Source organism: Lissotriton helveticus, chromosome 5_1 (assembly GCF_964261635.1).
Source record: "Lissotriton helveticus chromosome 5_1, aLisHel1.1, whole genome shotgun sequence".
Lineage (NCBI taxonomy): Eukaryota > Metazoa > Chordata > Amphibia > Caudata > Salamandridae > Lissotriton > Lissotriton helveticus.
In genome coordinates this window covers 512,420,771-512,444,716 of record NC_136065.1, presented here as the reverse complement: position 1 = coordinate 512,444,716, position 23,946 = coordinate 512,420,771, and the positions used below count along the sequence as shown (strand labels likewise).

Below are 23,946 nucleotides of genomic sequence, written 5' to 3'. Positions count from 1 at the left end.
TACAAGTTGGCTAAATGTGAAACAGATCTTTGAAAAGGTTTGCGCAGCCTGATACATTTTGAGAAATAGCATTTTTTGTGTTCCTTATATTTATAGGTGAATAGTAGGGTACAGGAATTTTAGGATTATCACCTCTTGTTCTTGTAATATTGTTAGACAGTTGTTTCCTAATGTCTTCATTCCCAATTTTCACTTCATTTGGTGGTCTATAGAACATTGCTCTAACTTTGATTTTCTATTGCCTTTCAATTCATCTGTGTTCAATCGTAGGATCAGACGGTTAGACATTCTCTTCAATGTTTAACCCGATGATGAAATGAGCTCAAACTGATATTGCCAGTACTAGACAGTTAAACAGGATTCAATGCTTGGAAACATTTATGTAACCAAGGTTACCCTTTGTTAATAATGCTAGCTGTGTGCATGTTTTGGACAATTCCAGGAAGTGTTATGGCCTCTAACATTTGGCTTAGGGTATAAATGCCAACAAAGATAGACTGAGTATGTAGGCAAAGTGCTGAACCTATGCCTGCCTCCTCGCAGAACTAAATGTAACGAAAAGAAAAACAGGCATATCGGCACCAATGGCACAAATCAATATTCAAAAAGTACTGTCCCTACAGAGGAACATATTTCCCAGGAAGTGCACATATGTAAAGGGGGATATGGTCTGGAGTGCTTTTACGAGAGTCTGTCCTATGAAGGAATAAGTACTGTAATCTCACAAAGAGTAACACATGCTCAGACACGCCACAGAAACCCCAGGCTAAAATAAGCTTATCACTGAAATAAAGCACTGAGCCTGATTGAGTGAGTGGGAGTTGCATGCTAAGGATCAAGCATAGCAGTTAATCACTGCCTATGAGCAGGTGGATCTCTATGGGTGGTTTCAACATCACTATGTCTTTCAGATTATGAATCATGAAGAAACCAATACCTCCTTTTCGTAGGAAAGCGATTTCTAGGAGATATTAAGTTTCAGCTGAAACAGCACGAGACTGCAGAGAGGGGCACATCTAATGACTATGTCTGAGACAAGCAGTGCCATTCATCACCAGCTCCTGAGCACTAGACAGCCCACCTCAAACTGTTTCACCGGGAATCTACTGAGGGATCGAGTCTCCACAGATGTCTGATGCCAGGCACTCAGGAACAATGGTGCTGTAGCATTCTATGTTTCAGAAAGCCAAACATCCAGAGAATTGCAGCAGCCAGTAGTTGGCTGAAATGCAAGCAGCACAGGATATATCTTCTTCAGGAATGAAGGGCAGTGAGTGGTACATATATTAAAATAAATATAGAATAAGTAAATAACTTTAAAAGACAAATGAAAGTTGTGGAATATAGGGCATTCCTAAACTAATTCCAAAGTTTTAGGTTTAGGAAATTTAAAGTCATAATATAATTCCAAAGGAAGCTGCCAGGTAAAAAAGATGACACTACAATACCAGGTTTCCTGGCCCTACCAAAACATCTGCCGTATGTAGGAGTGCTATTGTTCTGATCAGAAGTATACATATGCATGGGGTTTAAGTGGAAAAAGAGTCTGATATTACAAACTGACCAAATAAAATGTATTGTATGCTAAAAAAGCTCATATGGCAACCCCTGTGAAACACAATCGGTTTGTGGAAACTAAACCTAGTTTAACTGATTGGCATGTAGGATACCAAGCAGCAAAACCAATGCATTGTCTTCGTCTTCCATATTACTTCTTCCTTCCCCTGGAGGATGTGCATTTATATGCCCAGGTATGCTGTGTCAGAAGCAATTGAAAGTTGTGGCAAAATCTTTTTAACCTCATCCACTAACTCCAAACCATCCTATGAACACTCCATGAGAATGGTGTAGGCTATGCGGCCAAGCCTGCAGCTCAACGTGACTTTCAAACCCACAAAATGATATTTCTTCTCTTTGATTGGGAAATGTTTAGTATCTATTTCCTTTATCTGAAAAGAGGGCCAAGTTAGTAAGGAGATGAAAACCATATGTGAGAGTCCAACTTCTTAAAGTGGAAGAAATTATTTCTTTGACTGGGCACCAGTTGGTAATGTCTGTGAAGATTAGAGGTAGGTAATTTGCTTAGACTTCAGAAGCTAAGCAAGAGCCATGCTGGACTTCGGGGAAGAAAGGTTTATGTGGTTGTGTGGTCATGAGATACTGAAGAGTCGTTACTATGGAAGTAGCCTCACTTTTCTGGGCAATTATAGAAAGAGACCAGATGCTTCATTGTTAAGGTGAACTAACGATTGGAGGCAAAGCAGACATGAGTGAGACCCTGAATTGATAGCGAGGAGGCAGCTGCAGTCCACTTTCTGGAGGTCTGCTGAGTTTCGCTCTTGAATTCCTTGTGGCACCCAAACGCAGACAGTTGGAATGATTGGGATGGCCAAGACCTTAACTGCTGCGGAGTAGAGGAAGCAATTACCTTTTCTTGCTGAATCCTGTCCACATCCTCCTCATGGGCCACCTGCTCATTCCGAAGGGAAGCCTGAGCCTCTTGCTCTATGTTCATCAGCTTCTGGCTCAAGAGTTCCTTGTCTCTCTCAGCTTTGATCTGTTCAAACTCCATCTCTTTCCGCACACTGAGGATTTCAGCTGGAAGAAAAGCACAAGAGGGAAGTGAGCAAGCATATCATGGATGGAGACGTGACAACCTCTCACAAAAGTTGACAATAGGAGATAGAGTGAAATCAAAGAAGTGATTGAGTAGGAGGGGAAAAATAAAAAAGATGAGAATAGAGAGATGGACATATGGAGAATGCAAAGAAGGTGAGATAGTAATAAAGGCTGTATTGTACAGATGTGAAGAAACAGAGGCTTTACTTTGTTCTCCTTTTGGCACAATACCTTGCAGGGCCTCCTTTGCCAGCAACAAGCTCTGACTCTCTGCCTCCACTTGCTGTTTCTTGATCTCCAATTGCTGGAGCTGTTGCTGGTTCTCAAAAAGCGCTGTCTCAAGGGCCTCTTTGTCAGATCTGAAAAACAGGTAAAAAAACATGTTACTCTTTTCTCAAGCAGGATGTTATGTGTTCCCTTGAACTTGGCCTCTTTTTTCCCTGCCACACAGTGGAGATTGGGTAGTTTCAGCAACCGTTTCTGCTTCAACCAGAATGCTCAAGGTTCTGCAGCAGTGATCTAGAGACAGTGAGTAGAGACAAAGAACAGGAATGCACTGTCGCTCCCCTCAGATGTGAAATGACCACTTTTCTATATGCTGTTTGGAGTCCAGAATGTCTCAGATGCAGGGAAGAACAAGTGAGGTTCGATTCTCACATAACAAAAGAGTAGCAATAACTGATTAAAGGCTTATGTTGACACCACCAAACCACACAGATCCAAAGCAGCTACCAGGTAGCCACACCGAATTTGCAGGCACAGCATGGCTCCCAGACCTTGGGTATGCCTCACAAGTAGTGGACAACCTTCTGCTCAACCTGCATAGCTGATCTGTGTGGATCTTCCACAAAACGGCCTTTTACATTAGATATCATCTGTGAGTGGCGGACAAAGAAAGGAGTAACAGAGTCAGAAAAAGACAGCGATAGATGAATAGAGAAAGAGACGCTGCTGTCTCCCAGTGTTGTGCTTTCTTGTGATTGTCTAGAGAAGTGTTTCTGTACCTGTGTATGTATGTGTGATTTTCTCCCTGTTGTCCAATCCTCTACCTACCTTTCTTGCTCTCTTTCTGCCGTGTTGCTCTCAGGCTCACAAAGTGTCTAAGTGTAGGATACATCTCCCCAATCACCTTTTCCTGCTGATACCCAGAGCTTCTGTCTCATTTTGAGTCAGTTTAGAAAGTCAGACACCATAAGCGGCCGAACTCCATGCAGGTGATGCCTATGACCATCTGTCTGGGGGGGCTGAGGATGGGGTGGAGGTGCACATCTGGACAAAGCTTTCAAACATACCATCTTTGGGACCCATCCTGCTGCCTCACCAATCTTCTTTCTTTCTCTCTCTCTCTCTCTCTCTCTCTCTCTCTCTCTCTCTCTCACTCCCCTCATTCTCACTCACTCAGTATGCTGCTTCTTTGCTCTCTACTTTGTCATTCTACCCACTTGCCCTTTCTGTCCACTTGAAACTCCAGTAAGCATCAAGCCACCTTACAAACTCCACCAATACTGTGCCCTACTCTGTCTACCTAAAAACCTCTCTTCTGAACTCTCCAGCTGCACTATACTCGCACACTGCCTCGCTCCAGCCTGTCTTCTGCCTCTACATCCTCATATGATCTTAAAAGTGCACCCTTCACTCAACATCTTCATCAGCATCTTATAAACCCTCACTTCAAGCTGACTCACTTCCACCCTTAGCTCACACCTGCCCACTCCCCCATCTATCCTTCCACCTGCACCCTCGTGAGCTCTCATCCTTCACCTCATTCAGTTTATCTGAAGCCTCTCTGTGAAACCTCATCTCTTCTTCTGAGCCATCACAGGCACCTTGCATACTACCACCTTTCTCTGTTCACTTCTTCCTCCCTGCTCCCTGCCCTGGATCACACTTTTTACATCGCTGCTGCCTCGCCCTCCCTCTCTCCGCCTCTCCTTGTAATTTATTACAGTGAAAACCCAGAGAGCTGAACTGTTTGCAAACACTGCCCCATGGTAACAACCACTGAAGCTTTTCTTGCTACCGCAGCAACACTACTTAACCACGCCTACAACCTGCACAACTCACAAGCCCATTCCTCACAACAAGAGAAAAATGTGCCACAACCACAGACCTATGAAGCACACATCCCATTGCTTCAGTCCCACACTGGACACGCACACTCAATGCACAGCCACTTCCACTGCACAACAACACAAACATTGCACATATACACATCTAAACTACGCTACCACGCAACCACATTTAAGCACCACACGAAAAAAAAAAAAAACACACCAAAACACGCTGTGCACATACACAGTGCAAACCATGTACACATCCTGCAGTGCCACAGACGGCACTACACACATTGCACACACACTCCCTCACCAAACACACAATGGCCAGATATAAGCAAACTCAACAACCGAATAGGCACAGCAGTGACATTTACCTGCCAAACACACACTACAGAAGCTTACAAAATGCATCACCACACAAAATGGCTTGCACTAAATATTTTGCATACAGTAATTCCAAATGGACTATAAACAGAGCTCGCTTTTATGGCATTTTTTAATAGTTCCATCTGTGCTTATCCATATTCATAATTTGCTTAGCCAATTTGTTTTTCTCACTATTTTTTTGTGTTCTGCGAAAAATTACAATTGGATTGGAGTATTTACACATGTATTTAAACTGTAATGATGCACCCACTCGCGAATGTTTGTCAGGTTTTAGCACTATTTGCAGTCTCATATATGTCAACAATTCACTCAAATGAAAACCTTAGCATTATGGTATAAACGTGTGTGCACATTTGGAGTTTTTAAAGAACATTATTTGACTTTTGTGACTTTCCATGCTGCCAATTTGTACAGATATTGGTGCAGCAGTCACTCAAAAAAACACACAAATTACGTTTTTTTTCTTTTTGAAAGGAAATACAGATATAAAAACACATTGCTTTAAGTGTGTATTCTTTGGCAAAAATCTGCAAAAACAACGAAGCGGGGTGCCGTTCCTAAACAACCAGATCAGTTCATCCGTTAATATTACAATACTTTCATTCGTAAACACTAGGGGCCCGATTCACAGAACTAACTTAAGACAAAACCCTAAACTTACTAACATTTTGGTATTCACAGAAGGCACTTTACTCATTTCGGTATTCACAGAAGTTAGGAGTCCTAACTTTAGGACTCCTAAATGCCTTCTGTGAATACCGAAAGTCTTAAAGTTAGGATTTTTCTAAGTTTAGGAGTAGTAAAGCATGTTACATTTGCTTCACAGCTCACAAAACAGCTTACCATCAAAAACGTTAATTGTCTTTCAAATCACACCTATAACAGGCCGCACTATTCTTCAGGGGGACCACCTAGAATCAGAGTGACCAATCAGGAAAATCCCCAGTAGGTGATGCCTGAGGGGCTGGGCAGAGTCAGTTTCGTTTTGGGTCGAGTCAGTTCCACATTAGGCAAACTCGGTGCTTAATTTGTAATACTGATTGCAGGTCTCAATTTTGGGGACTAGGGCCTATTTTACATTGTCAGACTTTGTCCCCAAAAAAAGCCCGAAAATGGCATAAGGAGAGCAAATGAGGAAGAGAAAAAGGAAAAACAGTGACAGAGGGAAAAAGAGGGGATGGAAAAAACCTGCAAGATTAAGGTAAAGACTCAGGAACTGTAGGACAGAGGAAGAAAGAGGGAGGAGATAGAACCACAATTTAGCAACCTTGTTAATCTGCAACCCAGGAAGTCACAGCACCGGTGGTGAGTTTCCAAGAGCATCATTGGGCTGCTGCATATTATTTTTTAATAAACTAAGTCTGGCCAAAGCATGCTTGATATGGGACCGACTCTGCCCCAATCTTACTGGCCCCTTCACAGTCATCTGTCTTTAGGGAACTCTCCCAATATTCTGGCAGGCCAGCCTTCCCCTGTACACCTTTGGAAACCTGCCCTAACCTAGTCATGTATGATCTTTCTTAAGGAATGGCCATTTATATAAATAAAAAAGACCATACTCTAGATTGTTAACAGTGCAGCCAATCTTAATAGAGAACAGATTTGGCAAAGCACACTAGTAAATAAAAAATGTGCTGAATAAAAGGTATCCCTGTTAATAGACACATGCAAGTATAATTCTAAATCTTCGAAAGCCAATCACATGTCAATGTTAGTTTTACGGGGATGGCAAACGAAAATACAAAATGTACACACCCTATAAAGCAATTAGGCAACCTGATGCACAGTTGCAAACCATGCAATATTGCACAACAAGTGAAAGATGCACGACCAGGAAGATGGATACCATGCGAGAAAACAGTTAAAATCCAAAGCTAAATTACCACACACACACAAACAGAAACAGCCTGAGCATCACACAGAAATAGAACATCCCTTGAAAATCACACTAGAACTCTTATGAAGATTATTACAAGGAAACATAAACCGTCAACGGTTAACTTAAGAAGAGGAAACCACATTCATATAGAAGGCAAAACACACAACCCCACAGAATCACACCAGAACACTAAAAGTGCACTTAAGTATCTAAACCTACAAACATATTAAGCACACATAGGCTCACACTATGGATATACATGCATTACCGATTTTGATGGAAAAGTTAGAGAAATGACGAAACGTCTGTGCCGCTTCATCTTCCTCCTGGACCTCCTCTGTGCAGCGCGCTGCAGCCAAGGGGGGTTAATAAATGATGAACGTCCTCAAGCAGTCACACAAGAGTCAGACGAGTGACCCCGTCGAGGGCAGTGGCCGTTCCAAACCCCCCTCCCCACTGCACACGGGTCCAGCCACTCCCCCACCCCTTCTCCTATGTTCCACTCAAACAACCCTTTACCATTCCCTGAGCTCACCACTGCATCTCCTGTACCCACCAGAGTCCACCAGTCTCCACTCTACCCGAGCCCAGACACTGCCCCTACTGTACCCACCCGAGTCCAACAGTCCCCACTCTACCCGAGCCCATACACCGTCTCTCCTGTACCCACCGAGTCCACCAGTCTCCACTCTACCCGAGCCCAGACACTGCCTCTCCAGTACCCACCCGAGTCCAACAGTCCCCACTCTACCCGAGCCCAGACACCGTCTCTCCTGTACCCACCGAGTCCACCAGTCTCCACTCTACCCGAGCCCAGACACTGCCTCTTCTGTACCCACCCAAGTCCAACAGTCCCCACTCTACCTGAGCCCAGACACTGCCTCTCCTGTACCCACCCAGGTCCAACAGTCCCCACTCTACACGAGCCCAGCGGCCACCTCTCTTGTACCCACCCAGGTTCAACAGTCCCCACTCTACCCAAGCCAATTTACTGCCTCTCCTGTACCCACCCAAGTACAACAGTCCCCACTCTACCCGAGCCCAGCGGCCGCCTCTCCTGCACCCACCCAGGTCCAACAGTCCCCACTCTACACGAGCCCAGCGGCCACCTCTCCTGTACCTACCCAGGTCCAACAGTCCCCACTCTACCCAAGCCTATTCACTGCCTCTCCTGTACCCACCCAAGTCCAACAGTCCCCACTCTACTAGAGCCCAGCCACCGGCTCTACTGTACCCACTGAGTCCAACAGTCCCCACTCTACCCGAGCCCAGACACTACCTTTCCTGTACCCACCCAAGTCCAGTCCCCACTCTACTAGAGCCCAGCCACCGGCTATACTGTACCCACCCAAATCCAACAGTCCCCACTTTACCAGAGCACAGACACCGACTCTCCTGTACCCACCCAAGTCCAGTCCCTACTCTACCAGAGCCCAAACACAGCCTTTCCTGTACCCACCCAAGTCCAGTCCCCACTCTACTAGAGCCCAGCCACCGGCTATACTGTACCCACCCAAATCCAACAGTCCCCACTTTACCAGAGCACAGACACCGACTCTCCTGTGCCAACCCGAGTGCAGTCCCCACTCTACCCGAGCCCAGACACCGCCTCTCCTGTACCCACCCGAGTCCAACAGTCTCCACTCTACCCGAGCCCAGACACCGTCTTTCCTGTACCCACCCAATACGGTCCCCACTCTACTAGAGCCCAGCCACCGCCTCTACTGTACCCACCCGAATCCAACAGTCCCCACTCTACCAGAGCACAGACACCGACTCTCCTGTACCCACCCAAGCCCAGTCCCTACTCTACCAGAGCCCAAACACAGCCTCTGCTGTACCCACCCGAGTCCAACAGTCCCCACTCTACCCGAGCCCAGACACCGCCTCTCATGTACCCACCCGAGTCCAACAGTCCCCACTCTACTCGAGCCCAGACACCGCCTCTCCTGTACCCTCCGGAGTCCAACAGTCCCCAGTCTACCTGAGCCCAGACACCGCCTTTCCTGTACCCACCAAGTCCAGTCCCCAATTCTACCCGAGCTCAGACACCGCCTCTCCTGTACTTACCCGAGTCCAGATCCCAGCCACCACCTCTACTGTACCCACCCGAGTCCAACAGTCCGCACTCTACCCAAGCCCAGACACCGCCTCTCCTGTACCCTCCCGAGTTCAACGGTCCCCACTCTACCCGAGCCCAGACACCGCCTCTCCTGTACTCACCCAAGTCCAGACCCCAGACACCACCTCTCCTGTACCCTCCCGAGTCCAACAGTCTCCAAACTACCTGAGCGCAGACACCGCCTCTCTTGTACCCACTCGAGTTCAACAGTCCGCACTCTATCCAAGCCCAACCACCGCCTCTCCTGTACCCACCTGAGTCCAACAGTTCCCACTCTACCCGAGCCCAGCCACCGCCTCTCCTGTGCCCACCCGAGTCCAGTCCCCATTCTACCCGAGCTCAGACACCGCCTCTCTTTTACTTACCCGAGTCCAACAGTCCCCAAACTACCTGAGCCCAGACACCGCCTCTCTTTTACCCACTAGAGTCCAACAGTCCCCACTCTATCCGAGCACAGCCACCACCTCTCCTGTACCCTCCCGAGTTCAACGATCCCCACTCTACCTGAGTCCAGACACCGCCTCTCCTGTACTCACCCAAGTCCAGATCCCAGCCACCACCTCTACTGTACCCACCCGATTCCAACAGTCCGCACTCTACCCGAGCCCAGACACCGCCTCTCCTGTGCTCACCGAAGTCCAGAACCCAGCCACCGCCTCTACTGTACCCACCGAGTCCAAAAGTCCCCACTCTACCCGAGCCCAGACACCGCCTCTCCTGTACCCACCCGAGTCCAACAGTCTCCACTCTACCCGAGCCCAGACACCGTCTTTCCTGTACCCACCCAATACGGTCCCCACTCTACTAGAGCCCAGCCACCGCCTCTACTGTACCCACCCGAATCCAACAGTCCCCACTCTACCAGAGCACAGACACCGACTCTCCTGTACCCACCCAAGCCCAGTCCCTACTCTACCAGAGCCCAAACACAGCCTCTGCTGTACCCACCCGAGTCCAACAGTCCCCACTCTACCCGAGCCCAGACACCGCCTCTCATGTACCCACCCGAGTCCAACAGTCCCCACTCTACTCGAGCCCAGACACCGCCTCTCCTGTACCCTCCGGAGTCCAACAGCCCCCAGTCTACCTGAGCCCAGACACCGCCTTTCCTGTACCCACCAAGTCCAGTCCCCAATTCTACCCGAGCTCAGACACCGCCTCTCCTGTACTTACCCGAGTCCAGATCCCAGCCACCACCTCTACTGTACCCACCCGAGTTCAACAGTCCGCACTCTACCCAAGCCCAGACACCGCCTCTCCTGTACTCACCAAGTCCAGTCCCCACTCTACCAGACGCCAGCCACCGCCTCTACTCTACCCACCCAAGACTAACAGTCCCCATTCTACCCGAGCTCAGACACCGCCTCTCCTGTACTCACCCGAGTCCAACAGTCCCCAAACTACCCGAGCCCAGACACCGCCTCTCTTGTACCCACTCGAGTTCAACAGTCCCCACTCTTTCCAAGCCCAGCCACCGCCTCTCCTGTACTCACCGAAGTCCGGAACCCAGCCACCGCCTCTACTGTACCCACCGAGTCCAACAGTCCCCACTCTACTCGAGCCCAGACACCGCCTCTCCTGTACCCTCCCGAGTTCAACAGTCCCACTCTACCCGAGCCCAGCCACCGCCTCTCCTGTGCCCACCCGAGTCCAGTCCCCATTCTACCCGAGCTCAGACACCGCCTCTCCTGTACTTACCCGAGTCCAACAGTCCCCAAACTACCCGAGCCCAGACACCGCCGCTCATGTACCCACCCAAGTCCAACAGTCCCCACTCTACCCCAGCCCAGACACTGCCTCTCCTGTACCCACCGAGTCCAACAGTCCCCACTCTACTCGAGCCCAGACACCGCCTCTCCAGTACCCACCCAAATCCAACAGTCCCCACTCTACCAGAGCTCAAACACCGCCTCTCCTTTACCCACCCGAATCCAAAGGTCGCCCCTCCTATACCCACCTGAGTCCAAGAGTCCCCACTCTACCCGAGCCCAGACACCGCCTTTCATGTACCCACCCAATTCCAGCCCTACTGTACCTGACCAAAGCCACCGCCTCTACTGTACCCACACGAGTCCAACAGTCCCCACTCTATCCGAGCCCAGCCACCACCTATCCTGTACCCATCCGGGTCCAACAGTCCCCACTCTACCCGAGCCCAGACAATGCCTCTCCTGTGCCCACCGAGTCCAGTCCCCGCTCTTCCAGATCCCAGCCACCACCTCTACTGTACCCACCCGATTCCAACAGTCCGCACTCTACCCGAGCCCAGACACCGCCTCTCCTGTACTCACCGAAGTCCGGAACCCAGCCACCGCCTCTACTGTACCCACCGAGTCCAACAGTCCCCACTCTACTCGAGCCCAGACACCGCCTCTCCTGTACCCTCCCGAGTTCAACAGTCCCACTCTACCCGAGCCCAGCCACCGCCTCTCCTGTACTCACCGAAGTCCAGAACCCAGCCACCGCCTCTACTGTACCCACACGAGTCCAACAGTCTCCACTCTACCCGAGCCCAGACACCGCCTTTCCTGTACCCACCCATTCCGGTCCCCACTCTACTAGAGCCCAGCCACCCCCTCTACTGTACCCACCCAAGTCCAGTTCTTTCTCTACCCGAGCCCAGACATCGCCTCCCCTGTACTCAACCGGGTCCAACAGTCCCCACTCTACCCGACCCCAGCAACCGCCTCTACTGTACCCACCCGAGTCCAACAGTCCCCACTCTACCCGAGCACAGACACCGCCTCTCCTGTACTCATCCAAGTCCAGACCCCAGCCACCGCCTCTACTGTACCCACCCAGTTCAACAGTCCAAACTTTACCGAAGACCAGACACTGCTTCACATGTACCCACGCAAGGCCAACAGTCCCCACTCTACCCAAGACCAGACACCACCTCTCCTGTACTCACCCAAGTCCAGATCCCAGCCACCACCTCTACTGTACCCACCCGAGTCCAACAGTCCGCACTCTACCCGAGCCCAGACACCGCCTCTCCTGTATCCTCCCGAGTTCAACAGTCCAAACTCTACTCAAGCCCGGACACCGCCTCTCCTGTACTCACCCAAGTCCAGACCCCAGCCACGGCCTCTACTGTACCCACCCGAGTCCAACAGTCCCCACTCTACTCGAGCCCAGACACTGCCTCTCCTGTACCCTCCCGAGTCCAACAGTCCCCAGTCTACCTGAGCCCATACACAGCCTTTCCTGTACCCACCAAGTCCAGTCCCCACTCTACCCAAGCCCAGACACCGCCTCTCTTGTACCCACTCGAGTCCAACAGTCCCCACTGTACACGGGCCCAGCCACCGCCTTACCTGTACCCACCCAAGTCCAATCCCCACTCTACCCAACTCCTGTCCCAGCCTCTACTGTACCCACCCGAGTCCAACAGTCCCCACTCTACCCGAGCACAGATACCACCTCTCCTGTACCCACCTAAGTTCAACAGTCCCAACTCTACCCGAGTCCAGACACTGCCTCTCCTGTACCCACCTGAGTCCAATTTCTCCACTCTACCCGAGCCCAGACACCGCCGCTCATGTACCCACCCAAGTCCAACAGTCCCCACTCTACCCCAGCCCAGACACTGCCTCTCCTGTACCCACCGAGTCCAACAGTCCCCACTCTACTCGAGCCCAGACACCGCCTCTCCAGTACCCACCCAAATCCAACAGTCCCCACTCTACCAGAGCTCAAACACCGCCTCTCCTTTACCCACCCGAATCCAAAGGTCGCCTCTCCTATACCCACCTGAGTCCAAGAGTCCCCACTCTACCCGAGCCCAGACACCGCCTTTCATGTACCCACCCAATTCCAGCCCTACTGTACCTGACCAAAGCCACCGCCTCTACTGTACCCACACGAGTCCAACAGTCCCCACTCTATCCGAGCCCAGACAGTGCCTCTCATATACCCTCCCGAGTCCAACAGTCCCCACTCACCCCAAGCCCAAACGCCGCCTCTCCTGTACCCACCCAACTCCAGTCCCCATTCTACCTGACCCCAGCCACAGCCTCTACTGTACCCACCTGAATTCAACAGTACCCACTCTACCCGAGCCCAGACACTGCCTCTCCTGTACCCACCGAGTCCAAAAGGCTTCACTCTACCTGAGCCCAGACACCGCCTGTCCTGTACCTACCCAAGTCCAGTCCTACTCTACCAGACCCTACCCACCACCTCTACAGTACCCAACCGAGTCCGACAGTCCCCATTCTATCAGTGTCCTGCCACCGCCTCCCCATACCCACCGAGTCCAACAGTCCCCACTCTACCCGAGCTCAGACACCGCCTCTCCTGTACCCATCCAAGTCCACCAGTCCCCACTCTACCCGAGCTGCGACACAGCCTCTCCTGTACCCACCCAAGTCCAACAGTCCCAATTCTACCCATGCCCGGCCACCACCGGCCACCGCCACCCTGTACAAACCAGAGTCCAACAGTCCCCATTCTACCCGTGCCCGGCCACCGCCTCTCCTGTACTCACCCAAGGCCAACAGTCCCCACACTTCCCGAGCACAGACACTGCCTCTCCTATACTCACCCAAGTCCACAGTCCCCAAACTGCCCGAGCACAGACACCGCCTCTCCTGTATCCACCCTAGTTCAACAGTCCCCACTCTACCTGTGCCCAACACCGTCTCTCCTCTACCTACCAGAGTACCACAGTCCCCACTATACCGGAGCTCAGACACTGCCCCTTCTGTAGCCACCTGCGTCTAACAGTCCCCACTCTACCCTAGCTCAGACACTGCCTCTCCTGTACCCACCTGAGTCCAACAGCCCCCATTCTACCAGAGCCCAGAAACCACCTCTCCTGTACCCACCAAGTCCAGTCCCCACTCTACCCAACCCCAGCCACCACCTCTACTGTACCCACCCGAGTCCAACAGTCCCCACTCTACCCAAGCCCAGACACCGCCTCTACTGTACCCACCGGAATCCAACAGTCTCCACTCTACCAGAGCCCAGTCACTGCCTCAACTGTACCCACCTGAGTCCAACAGTCCCCACTCTACCAGAGCCCAGCCCCTGCCTCAACTGTACCCACCCGATTCCACCAGTCCCCACTCTACCAGAGCCCAGCCACCTACTTTCCTGTACCCACCCGAGTCCGACAGTCCCCATTCTACCCGTGCCTGGCCAACGCTACCCTGTACCCACCCGAGTCCAACAATCCCCCCTCTAACAGAGTCCAGCCACCGCCTCTACTGTACCCACCCGAGTCCAACAGTCCTCACTCTACCTAACCCTGCCACCGCCTCCCCGGTACCCACCCAAGATAACAGTCCCAACTCTACCCGAAACCAGCCACTGTCTCAACTGCACCCACCCGAGTCAAACAGTCCCCTCTCTACCCGAGCCCAGCCACCCCTCACTTGTACCCACCTGAGTTCAACAGTCCCCACTCTAACCGAGTCCAGGCACCACCTCTCCTGTACACACCCAAGTCCAACAGTCCCCACTCTACCAGAGTCCAGCCACTGCCTCTCTTATACCCACCGAGTACAACAGTCCCCACTCTGCCCGAGCCAAGACACCGCTTCTCCCGTACCCACTCTACCAGAGCCTAGCCAGTACATCTACGGTACCCACCCGAGTACAGTCCCCACTCTACCAGAGCCCAGCCACCCCTCACTTGTATCCACCCGAATCCACGAGCCATTGCCTCTGGGATACCCACCGAGCCCAGCCCAACCGCCTACTCTACGCACCCTTCTCTGATGAATCAGTGCCCATCCGCCACCCTTTGTCCTTGCCCGAGTTCAATCATCCCGCTCTCTGTACCACTGTTCAGCCATTCTATTTCCTGCACCCACCTGAGTCCAACTATCTGCCTCTCTGTACCAGAGCCCAGCCGACCATCTCCAGTCTCTAAGTCCAACCACCCCACTCTCTGCAACCAGCCATCTGTGCCACGGATCCTGACGCCAGCAACACCCGGTTCTGTACTTGAGTTCAGCTATCGCCTGGCTGTACATAAACAAAACTATGTTCTCGCTATACCTGAACCCATCCATCATCTACTGTATGACACGGCCAAACCACTGCCCACTTGTACCTGAGCGAATAGATCTCTTATTGTGTACCTGAGCCATCTAGCCATCTGTACACGAGCCATGCTGACTCCTACTATGTGTATGAGCTCACCAACATCCTCTGTTCGCTAGAGCTCAGCTGTATTCTCTATTGAATTCAGGCCTGGTTTATCTACTGCTCTACCTCAGCCCAGCTCTCTCTTCCCCTATGCCTGGACTAAGCTAGCTCCTCCAGTGTAACCTGCCTGGCTATCTGCTGCCCTGCACCAGAGTGCTCCCTTCTGATCATTAGAATAATCACATTGCTTGAAAATTAACTCTGCTGTCTACTCTACATTTAAGCCCAGCTACTCCTTTGTACTCAAGTTCATCTACTGCTTCCTCTGTACTCCAAATCAGTATCTCACCTTCGTTACCTGAGCTCCTCAACCAGCCCTGCTATAGGCTTGAACCCAGCCACTTCCTCCTCTGTACCTGAATCCAACCTGCTCCTTTAACCACAATCCATTGTCTCCTATACTCATCCAGCAAGCTGCTGCACTGGAGGCGTGCTATCCCTCATCCAAGCTCAGCTGCCTCCAAGAAGAGTTCTTGTTCCTCCTTATAAAAGAGACCACCTGCGTTCTTGTGTCATAGATAGGACTCCTCTGCAAGAATGAAGCCCTCTCCATGTGCTTGAGTCCGGTTATGTCCCCCTGCAGCTGAGCTGAACTATCTTCTGCTTTCTACCCCTGCTGGCAGTTCTCTTCCTAAACTCATTGCTCCTCTAAACCCAACTGTACTATCCCTCTCTCTGTATCTGAAGCACTCTGTCTGTACTCTAACACACAAAAGGTGTTGGGAGGGGTACTTGAAAATAGTCTAACCACTGGCAATCATTCGGGGTAGCATTCCAATCCATTGTTTTTCACCCACACTGTGCTACATGATCCAATCTATACTTCACAGACAAGTCTTAAGACAACCAAATCATGGCTGGGGTTGCTTGTGTTCCCTTCTTGAGGAGGCATGGTAGTTTGCGGTGCATGGTTTCCACGTACGTATTTACATTAAGCGGACATCTGACTAGAGTGGTACAGCTATACCCCACTGTCGCCAATTATCCTATGGCGAGCTATGAGCCTTTAAGTCTGTCAATTATTTTAGATGTACCTGAGTCCAGCAATCTCCTCTGCCAGCGCTCTGTTTTCACGCTCTGATGCCGTCAGCTGCACAACAAGGCTTGCCTTGTCCTTCATCAGTCCCTCCCTTTCTTTGGACCCACGCAACATTGCCTCGCTGTGGCGCTCCACATCACGCCGTGCCTGGATCAAGTCCTCATTTAGGTTATTCCTCTGCCGAGACAGCTGAGAGAAAAGACAGATTACATTTACCAGATTTAAATGGCCCTTCCATGATAGCCTGCTGGTAATTTCAGTTTGAAAAAGTTTCACAAACCAACCGAGAAACCTACATTTATAGTCAGATAGATAACAACTGTTCTAAGAAGCTAGTTCACTTATCAGAAATGTCAGAGACAGTAACCCGCATGTTACTCAGGTTCCTTTCCTGGTACTGTTGCTATCGGACAAGTTACTTAACTTTGGTAATGCCTTATCTGATAGCAACATGATTAAGCCGCAGATTCCTTACCTTTGAACTTCCCAGGCGTCAGACTGGAACCATAATTTTTTTTTTAGCAGTACCCCTGCTTGCCGGTAGGTGGCATTTGTCAATTCCTCGCGACGTAGTAGGTGTCGTCTTCGTAATCATGACAACTGCGTTGTCTACATATGCGCCACATAGCGCAGAGCCATAAAGATGAATGAAAATGGTGTTTTTAGACAACGAGGGTCCTGAAGGTGAAAGTCCTAACAGTAAGAACTGGTCCGCAGTGCAGGGAGGATGGGAGGGTTGGTAAGGAATCTGCGGCTAGATCATGTCTCTACCAGATAAGGCATCCCCGATGGGCAGCAACTGGTCCATCTGATAGAGACATCTAGCCGCAGATTCCTTACCTTAGAACAGGTACCCAAGCAATACCATCCCTGGAGGAGGGACAGCAGAAAAGTTTAAACTAGAAAGTCCTGTAGGACCAAACGGCCAGAGGCCTTCCCTACGGACCTGTTTGTCCAGGCAATAATGCTAGGCAAACATATGCAGGAATGCCCTTGTAGCTGCCTGGCAGATGTCGAGGACCAGGGACACCACACTGGATAGCCGTGGTGCCTACCTTAGCTCTGGTAGAATGAGCTCTGAGACCTTCAGGAGGCTGTTTCTTTGCCAGAGCGTAACAGATCTTTATGCAGAGGATAACCCATGGGGGGGGGGGGGGGGGGGGGTTCTGCTGCACAGCACGTCCCTGCTTTGCTCCAATTTACCCCACAAAGAGTTGGTCATCCACCCGGAACTCTTTATTGTGGTTAAGGTAGAACGATAACACTCTTTTTGGGTCCAAACGGTGGAGATGTTCTTCTTCCTTAGAAGGATGCCGAGGAGCATAGAAGGTGGGCAAGGTGACAGACTGACCTAGGTGGAAAGGTGACACCATTTCAGCCAAAAAAGAAGCCGTAGTGCAGAGCACTACCTTGTCTGGGAAGATGGTCAGGAGACTGATAAGAGAGTATTAGCATAAACGAGTGATGCTTCACTAAACAACAGGTTTCACAGCGTAAATTCACTTTTAAAATCTTCATCAAAGTTTGTGCATTTTAGCAAACAAAGTTCACAAAAACGATTTTTTCATCATTCCATACATTGTACATTGTTTTGACATGACACTGATAAGAGAGTGGCTGTAACTCGCTCACCCTCCTGGCAGAAGTTATTGCCACTAAAAAGGATGCCTTGATGGTGAGCAGCCGGAGGAGGCAATTGTGCAGTAGCTCAAAAGGTGCACACATTAGATAAGTGAGGACCAAGTTAAGATCCCACAGGGGTATGATAAAGGTTGAGGGAGAACAAATGTGTAAGCCCCTTCAGAAATCCAATTACAATAGGGGACTTGAATAGTGACGATTGGTCTGGCAACTGTAGAAAGGCAGAAAGGGCTGAAAGGTAACCCTTTAGAGTGCCCAAAGCAGAGCCCTGCTGGGGAAGAGATAGGATGAAATGGAAGATTTCAGAAAGGGAGGCAGACATAGGGTCAATAGACCGCTCTGTAAAATATTTGCATAATGTTTGCCATCTGCAGGCGTATATCGACTTAGAGGCGGGATGCCTGGCTGCCAGAATAACTTCGCATACTTCGGGAGTACGGTCAAGTACTATCAACTGTCGCCACTCAATCTCCACGCAAGGAGGCGGAGGGTTGACAGATTGGGGTAGAGGACCCTCTCTTGCTGCTGCGACAGAAGAACCCTCCCGAAGGGGCAGCCTAATTGGAGGATAGATGCTAGGAATACCAAACTCTCCATGCCCAGTCCAGATCGACAAGAATGACTTCGGCCCGGTTGCTCCTGATCTTCTTGAGCACTCTGGATATGAGTGGTATGGGTGGAAAGGCATATAGGAGGCCTGAGCTCCACTTGAGACAAAAAGCGTTGCTGAGGGAGAGCCGCCTTGGAAACTACATAAAGCAAAACTGCTGACATTGCGCGTTCTCTTCGGAGGCAAACAAATCTAACCAAGGCTCTCCCCACCACTGAAAGAGTCCTTGCGCCACCTCCGGATGGACACCCCATTCGGGATCTGCTAGGCACCGAGAGCGGAGTTCATCTGCCATGGATTTCGGGGAACCGGCCAGGTGTTGAACCATCAGGGATATGCCCTGGTGTTCCAGCCATGTCTAGAGACGCAGAGCCTCCAGACAGAAGGTCCACAACCCTACCCCCCTTGCTGGTTGCAGTACCATATTGCAGTGGTATTGTCCGTGAACACCTGAAGCAGCCTACCCTTGAGAGATGGTAAGAAGGCTTTCAGTGGCAATCAGATCACACAAAGCTCCAACAGGATGATGTGGAGCCCAGCTTCCGCCAGAGACCAGAGTCCCCAGTTGGCCACCCCATCCCAGAAGTGACGCATCTGTCACCACTGTGAGATCTGGATGGGGTAGCAAGAGGGGTCTGCCTGTTACCCATTCACAGTTTCTCAGCCATCACTACGGAACTTGCACAGTTCCCTCCGAGATCTGGACCAGGTCAGTGAGATTCCCCCGAAGCTGCACCCATCGGAACTTCAGGTGCCGCTGCAGAACCCACATGTGCCATCTAGCATGATTCACTAGCAGGATGCATGAGGCCGTGAGGCCCAGCAGTCTCAGAGTCAGTCTAACTGAAATCCAGGATAGAGGCTGAAACATCAGATTCATAGCCTGAATATCCTAGACTCATTGTTCGGGAGGATAGACCCAAAACTGCACCTTGTCCAGAACAACTCAGATGAAAGCAAGCGCCTTCGAAGGAGTCAGGTATGACTTCGGCACGTTGATAGTGAACATCAGCGAATGCAGGAGGTTCGCCGTAGTCTGGAGGTGGGCCCGCCTTCAACATCCAGTCTTCGAGATATCGCCATCACCTTGGTGAACACCCGAGGGGCAATGGTGAGGCCGAAGGGGAATACGGTAAACTGAAAGTGCTCGTGGACCACCATAAACCACAGGTAGTGGCGATGGGCAGGCTGCAAGGCAAGCGCTACCATTCTGTCTCCCAGGTCCAGGGCAGATAGAATCTAAGCAAGATTGAGCATCTTGAACTTCTCTTTCCAGAGGAAGTAGCTAAGGGCTCTGAGGTTGAGGATACGACAATGGCCTCAGTTCTTTTTGGGAACCAGAAGATAGCGGGAATAGCAACCACAGCCTATTTCTGGCACCAGAACCCTCTTAAGGCTCCCTTGGTGAAGACAGTTGTGATTTACTCCCAAAGTAAAGCAAGGTGATCTTCCTTCAGCTGATTATATGTAGGAGGCATGGAGGAAGGATTAGTCTTGAAGGGGAGGAGTAGCCCCTTTGAACTATCTGTAGAACTCACCTGTCAGAGGTGATATACTGCCAGTGGTGGAGGTGGAGGTGATGGCGTACCCTGCCACCAACTGGACGCCCATGATCAGGGAGGATCGCACTAGGAGGATTTGGAGGTGGAGGAGGGAGGGGGGTTAGTAGCCTGACCTGACCTCTGACCGCCCACGGCTGCGCAGAGGTTGTAGGAAAGTGCCCCTTTTTGCATGGGTACTCCCCACTTTTACCCCGACACATGATGCACTTGAACTTGGTGTGCCCTGGGTCCCTGGCAATCAGGCTCCCAGGGCCTGTGCTCTTTCCCTGTGCTATACCCACAATTGGCACATCTCTGGTCACATGCAAGCCCCTTGTAAAAGGTACCATGGGTACCAAGGGCAATGTGGCCAGGGAAGGCCTCCAAAGGATACAGCCCCTATTGTGCCACCCTTGGAGGCCCTGTACCTTAGCACCCACACAGGCTGCATGTTTTGGTGCAGAGTAAAATGAAGGGTCGACATGGCACACATCCCTGTGTGTCATGCCTGCAAACCACTGCCTTGGGCCTAGGTAAGTAAGCCCTCTAGCAGGGTGTACTAGCCCTCTGGTGAGGGTACAGTGGCTTGAGCCCTGTACCCCTAAGGTGTCTAAGTCCATTCTTAGACATTTTAAGTATAGTAAAGCCATAAAGAGTATATGGACTGGGAGTTGATCATTACGAACTCCACCGCTCCATAATGGCTTTACTAAAACCTGGGAAGTTTGGTAGCACACTTCTCAGCACATTAAACCCACACTGAAGCCAGAGTGGGATTTAATACAAAATGCACTAAGAGGGCATCTTAGAGATTCCCCCTAAAAAGCAACCAATCCTGGTGTGGTTCCTGAATGGCTGACTGCCATTTCCCACCACCAGACAGGTTTCTGAACCCCTGGGTAGCGGGCCTCCTTCCAGGTTGGGCTGGATCCATGAAGGGGAAGCGTCGAAGGCCTGCCGCCTTTGTAAGCTGACCCTGTCTTTTGTTGCCTCTGGCAAATGGCTCCCACCAGTTCTGACCCCACTTTGGGTGGAAGAATCGGCGGTAAAACCAAGTTAGGAGGAGAAATATTCCCACGTTTGCCAACCACCCCCTCAGGTGGGGACGCAAGGTGGAGTACACATCTCGGTCCCCTCCATCTTGAAGATGAGGGGACCCGTCCAATTAGGGATAGGCTCTTGCCTCCCACCCACTGGAGGTTGTCATAATAGGGGGTGTACCCATCCCAAGGAAGGGACCCATTGCTCCCTACCTAAACACCCCTTTAACGCCCTTAAAGGAAAATGCTACTTACCAGTATGCATCTGCTCCTGGCATGTATAGCTGCAGATTCTCACACTTAGCATTAGATTGCCATCTGGTGTTGGGCTCGGATGCTTTCAGGTTGTTGTTGTCTTGGAAGACGTCTTTGTAGTCACGAGATTGGTGACTCCTCCCTTGGACAATAGAGCACATGGGCATCGACTCCATCCTTCGATGATTGTTTTTCACCATGATGGGAAATGATGGAGTTAGTAGGATGAAAAAAAGGATGTCCATGTGTGTATATCTAATTAAGATAGAACTGGAACATATATAGGTCCCGGGGAGGCGGGTGAGCGTGTGAGAATCTGCAGCTCTACATTCCAAGAACAGATGCATACTGGTAAGTAGCATTTTCCGTTCGAGGCATATGAGCTGCAGATCTCACACTTAGCATAGACTATACAGCAGTATCTCCCATAGCGGTGGTCACCTGTATTGGTTGCAGTAGTTTGAAAGAGAGTTTTAAGAACAGTTTGGCCTACTGCAGCTTGCTGCTTGGCTTGCACGTCAACACAATAGTGTTTAGTGAAGGTGTGTGTTGTAGACCATGTTGCTACTCTACAGATGTCTTCTAGGGGAATGTTCCCTAAGAAAGCCATAGAGGCTCCTAGTTGCGGGTGGAGTGGGCTCTAGGAGGAATTGTTAATGTGCGTTTCGCTTTCTGGTAGTATATTTGGATACATTTAACAATCCGCCTTGCAATCCCAGCTTTAGAGATGGGATTCCCTTTATGCGGTGGGGAGAAAGCTACAAACAATTGTTTTGTTTTATGAAAGGCTTTGGTTCTGTCAATGTAATAAAGTAGGGCTCTTTTAACATCTAAGGTGTGTAGAGCTCTCTCTGCTTTGGAGTCTGGGTTTTGAAAAAACACTGGTAACTCCACTGATTGATTAACGTGAAAAGGAGAGATGACTTTAGGAAGGAATTTTGGGTTTGTTCTGAGGACGACTTTGTTACGATGTAATTGTAAGAATGGTTCCTGTATGGTGAAAGCCTGTATCTCGCTTACTCTTCTAAGAGAGGTAATGGCTACAAGGAAAGCTACTTTCCATGTTAGGAACTGTAGTTTGCATCTGTGTAAAGGTTCAAATGGGGTCCCATGAGCCTGGTAAGAACAATATTTAGGTTCCACACCGGAGAGGGTGGTAACCTAGGAGGAATGATCCTTTTAAGGCCCTCCATAAAGGCTTTAATTGCAGGGACTCTAAATAATGACAAGTTTTGTCTGTTTTGTAAGTAAGCAGCGAGTGTTGCTAGATGTAACCGTATGGATGAATATGCTAGATTACATCTCTGCAAGTGCAGTAGATAGCAAATGATATTCTGGATAGAAGCATCCAGTGGGTCAATATGATTATTGGTGCAGTAAATGGCAAATCTTTTCCATTTTACAGCATAGCAAGCTCTAGTAGTAGGTCGTCTGGCTTCTTTAATAATGTTCATACAGTTCGGTGGTAGGTTAAGGTAACCGAACTCTAGGACTTCAGGAGCCAGATCGCTAGATTCAGCTGATCTGGATGTCTGATCTCGCAGTGATGGGGACAGGTGCAGTTTTTGGTGCAGAACTAGTGAGAGTTCCAACAGCGTTGTGAACCACGGTTGACGTGCCGATGTGGGAGCCACTAGGATCAATTTTAGAGACTGTTGTCGGAGCTTGCGTACCACTAGTGGAATCAGTGGGAGTGGCGGAAAAGCATACGCAAATCTGCCCAGTTCATCCATATCGCATTGCCCTTGGATAACTGGTGTGGAAACCTGGCGGCGAAGGTTGGACATTTTGCGTTGTCGTGTGTGGCAAACAGATCTATGTCTGGTTGGCCCCACATGTGGAGAAACGGTAGAAGAATCTGGGGATGTAGTTCCCATTCGTGAATCTGTTGTGTTTGTCGACTTAACAGATCTGCAATCTGATTGTGAACTCCTGGAAGGTGTGCGGCTAGTAGATATTTATTTTGTGGAATGGCCCATCTCCAAATGTTCTGTGCAAGCTGGGATAGTTGCAGAGAATGTGTGCCCCCTTGTTTTTGTATGTAGTACATGGGTGTCATGTTGTCCGTCCGGATCAAGACAGCTTTGTTTTGTACCTGTACTTGGAAAGATTTTAGTGCTAGGAATATTGCTAGTAGCTCCAGGTGACTGATGTGGAGCACTTTTTGTTGAGTGGTCCATCGGCCCTGAGTTGCATGTCCGAGGAGATGAGCTCCCCATCCTGTGAGTGATGCGTCTGTTGTGAGTACTATATGTGGAACAGGTTCAAGGAACGGCCGCCCTTTGGACACATTTTTTGTGTTCCACCACTGCAGAGAGTGATGTGTGCTACTGTCCACCAACACCAGATCTGTAAGTTGTCCTTGAGCCTGATTCCACTGATGTGCTAGACATTCCTGTAATGGACGCATTTGAAGTCTTGCATATGGAACAATAAAAATGCAAGATGCCATCATGCCTATGAGCTGCATGAACACTCTGGCTGGGAGAAAGTGTTGAACTTGAAATGTTGTGACGAGGGCTTGTATGCTGGCTATCCTGGCTGGACTGGGATATGCTAGAGCTGTGGAGGTGTTTATTGTGGCCCCTAGATATTGG

The 23,946-nt window shown here is 50.2% G+C and overlaps 1 protein-coding gene across 2 annotated transcripts in view; it reads right to left on the bottom strand.

Moving 5' to 3' along the window:
- CROCC (ciliary rootlet coiled-coil, rootletin) overlaps positions 1–23,946 on the bottom strand; it is a 574,059-nt gene that overhangs the window by 258,437 nt on the left and 291,676 nt on the right. For both annotated transcript variants that reach the window (XM_078642848.1, XM_078642849.1), the window contains 3 exons: positions 16,258–16,451; positions 2,851–2,978; positions 2,429–2,598 (listed from right to left, as the gene is read on the bottom strand). In XM_078642848.1, coding sequence (XP_078498974.1) covers positions 2,429–2,598; positions 2,851–2,978; positions 16,258–16,451 — 492 coding nt within the window. The remainder of the gene's footprint in view (positions 1–2,428; positions 2,599–2,850; positions 2,979–16,257; positions 16,452–23,946) is intronic.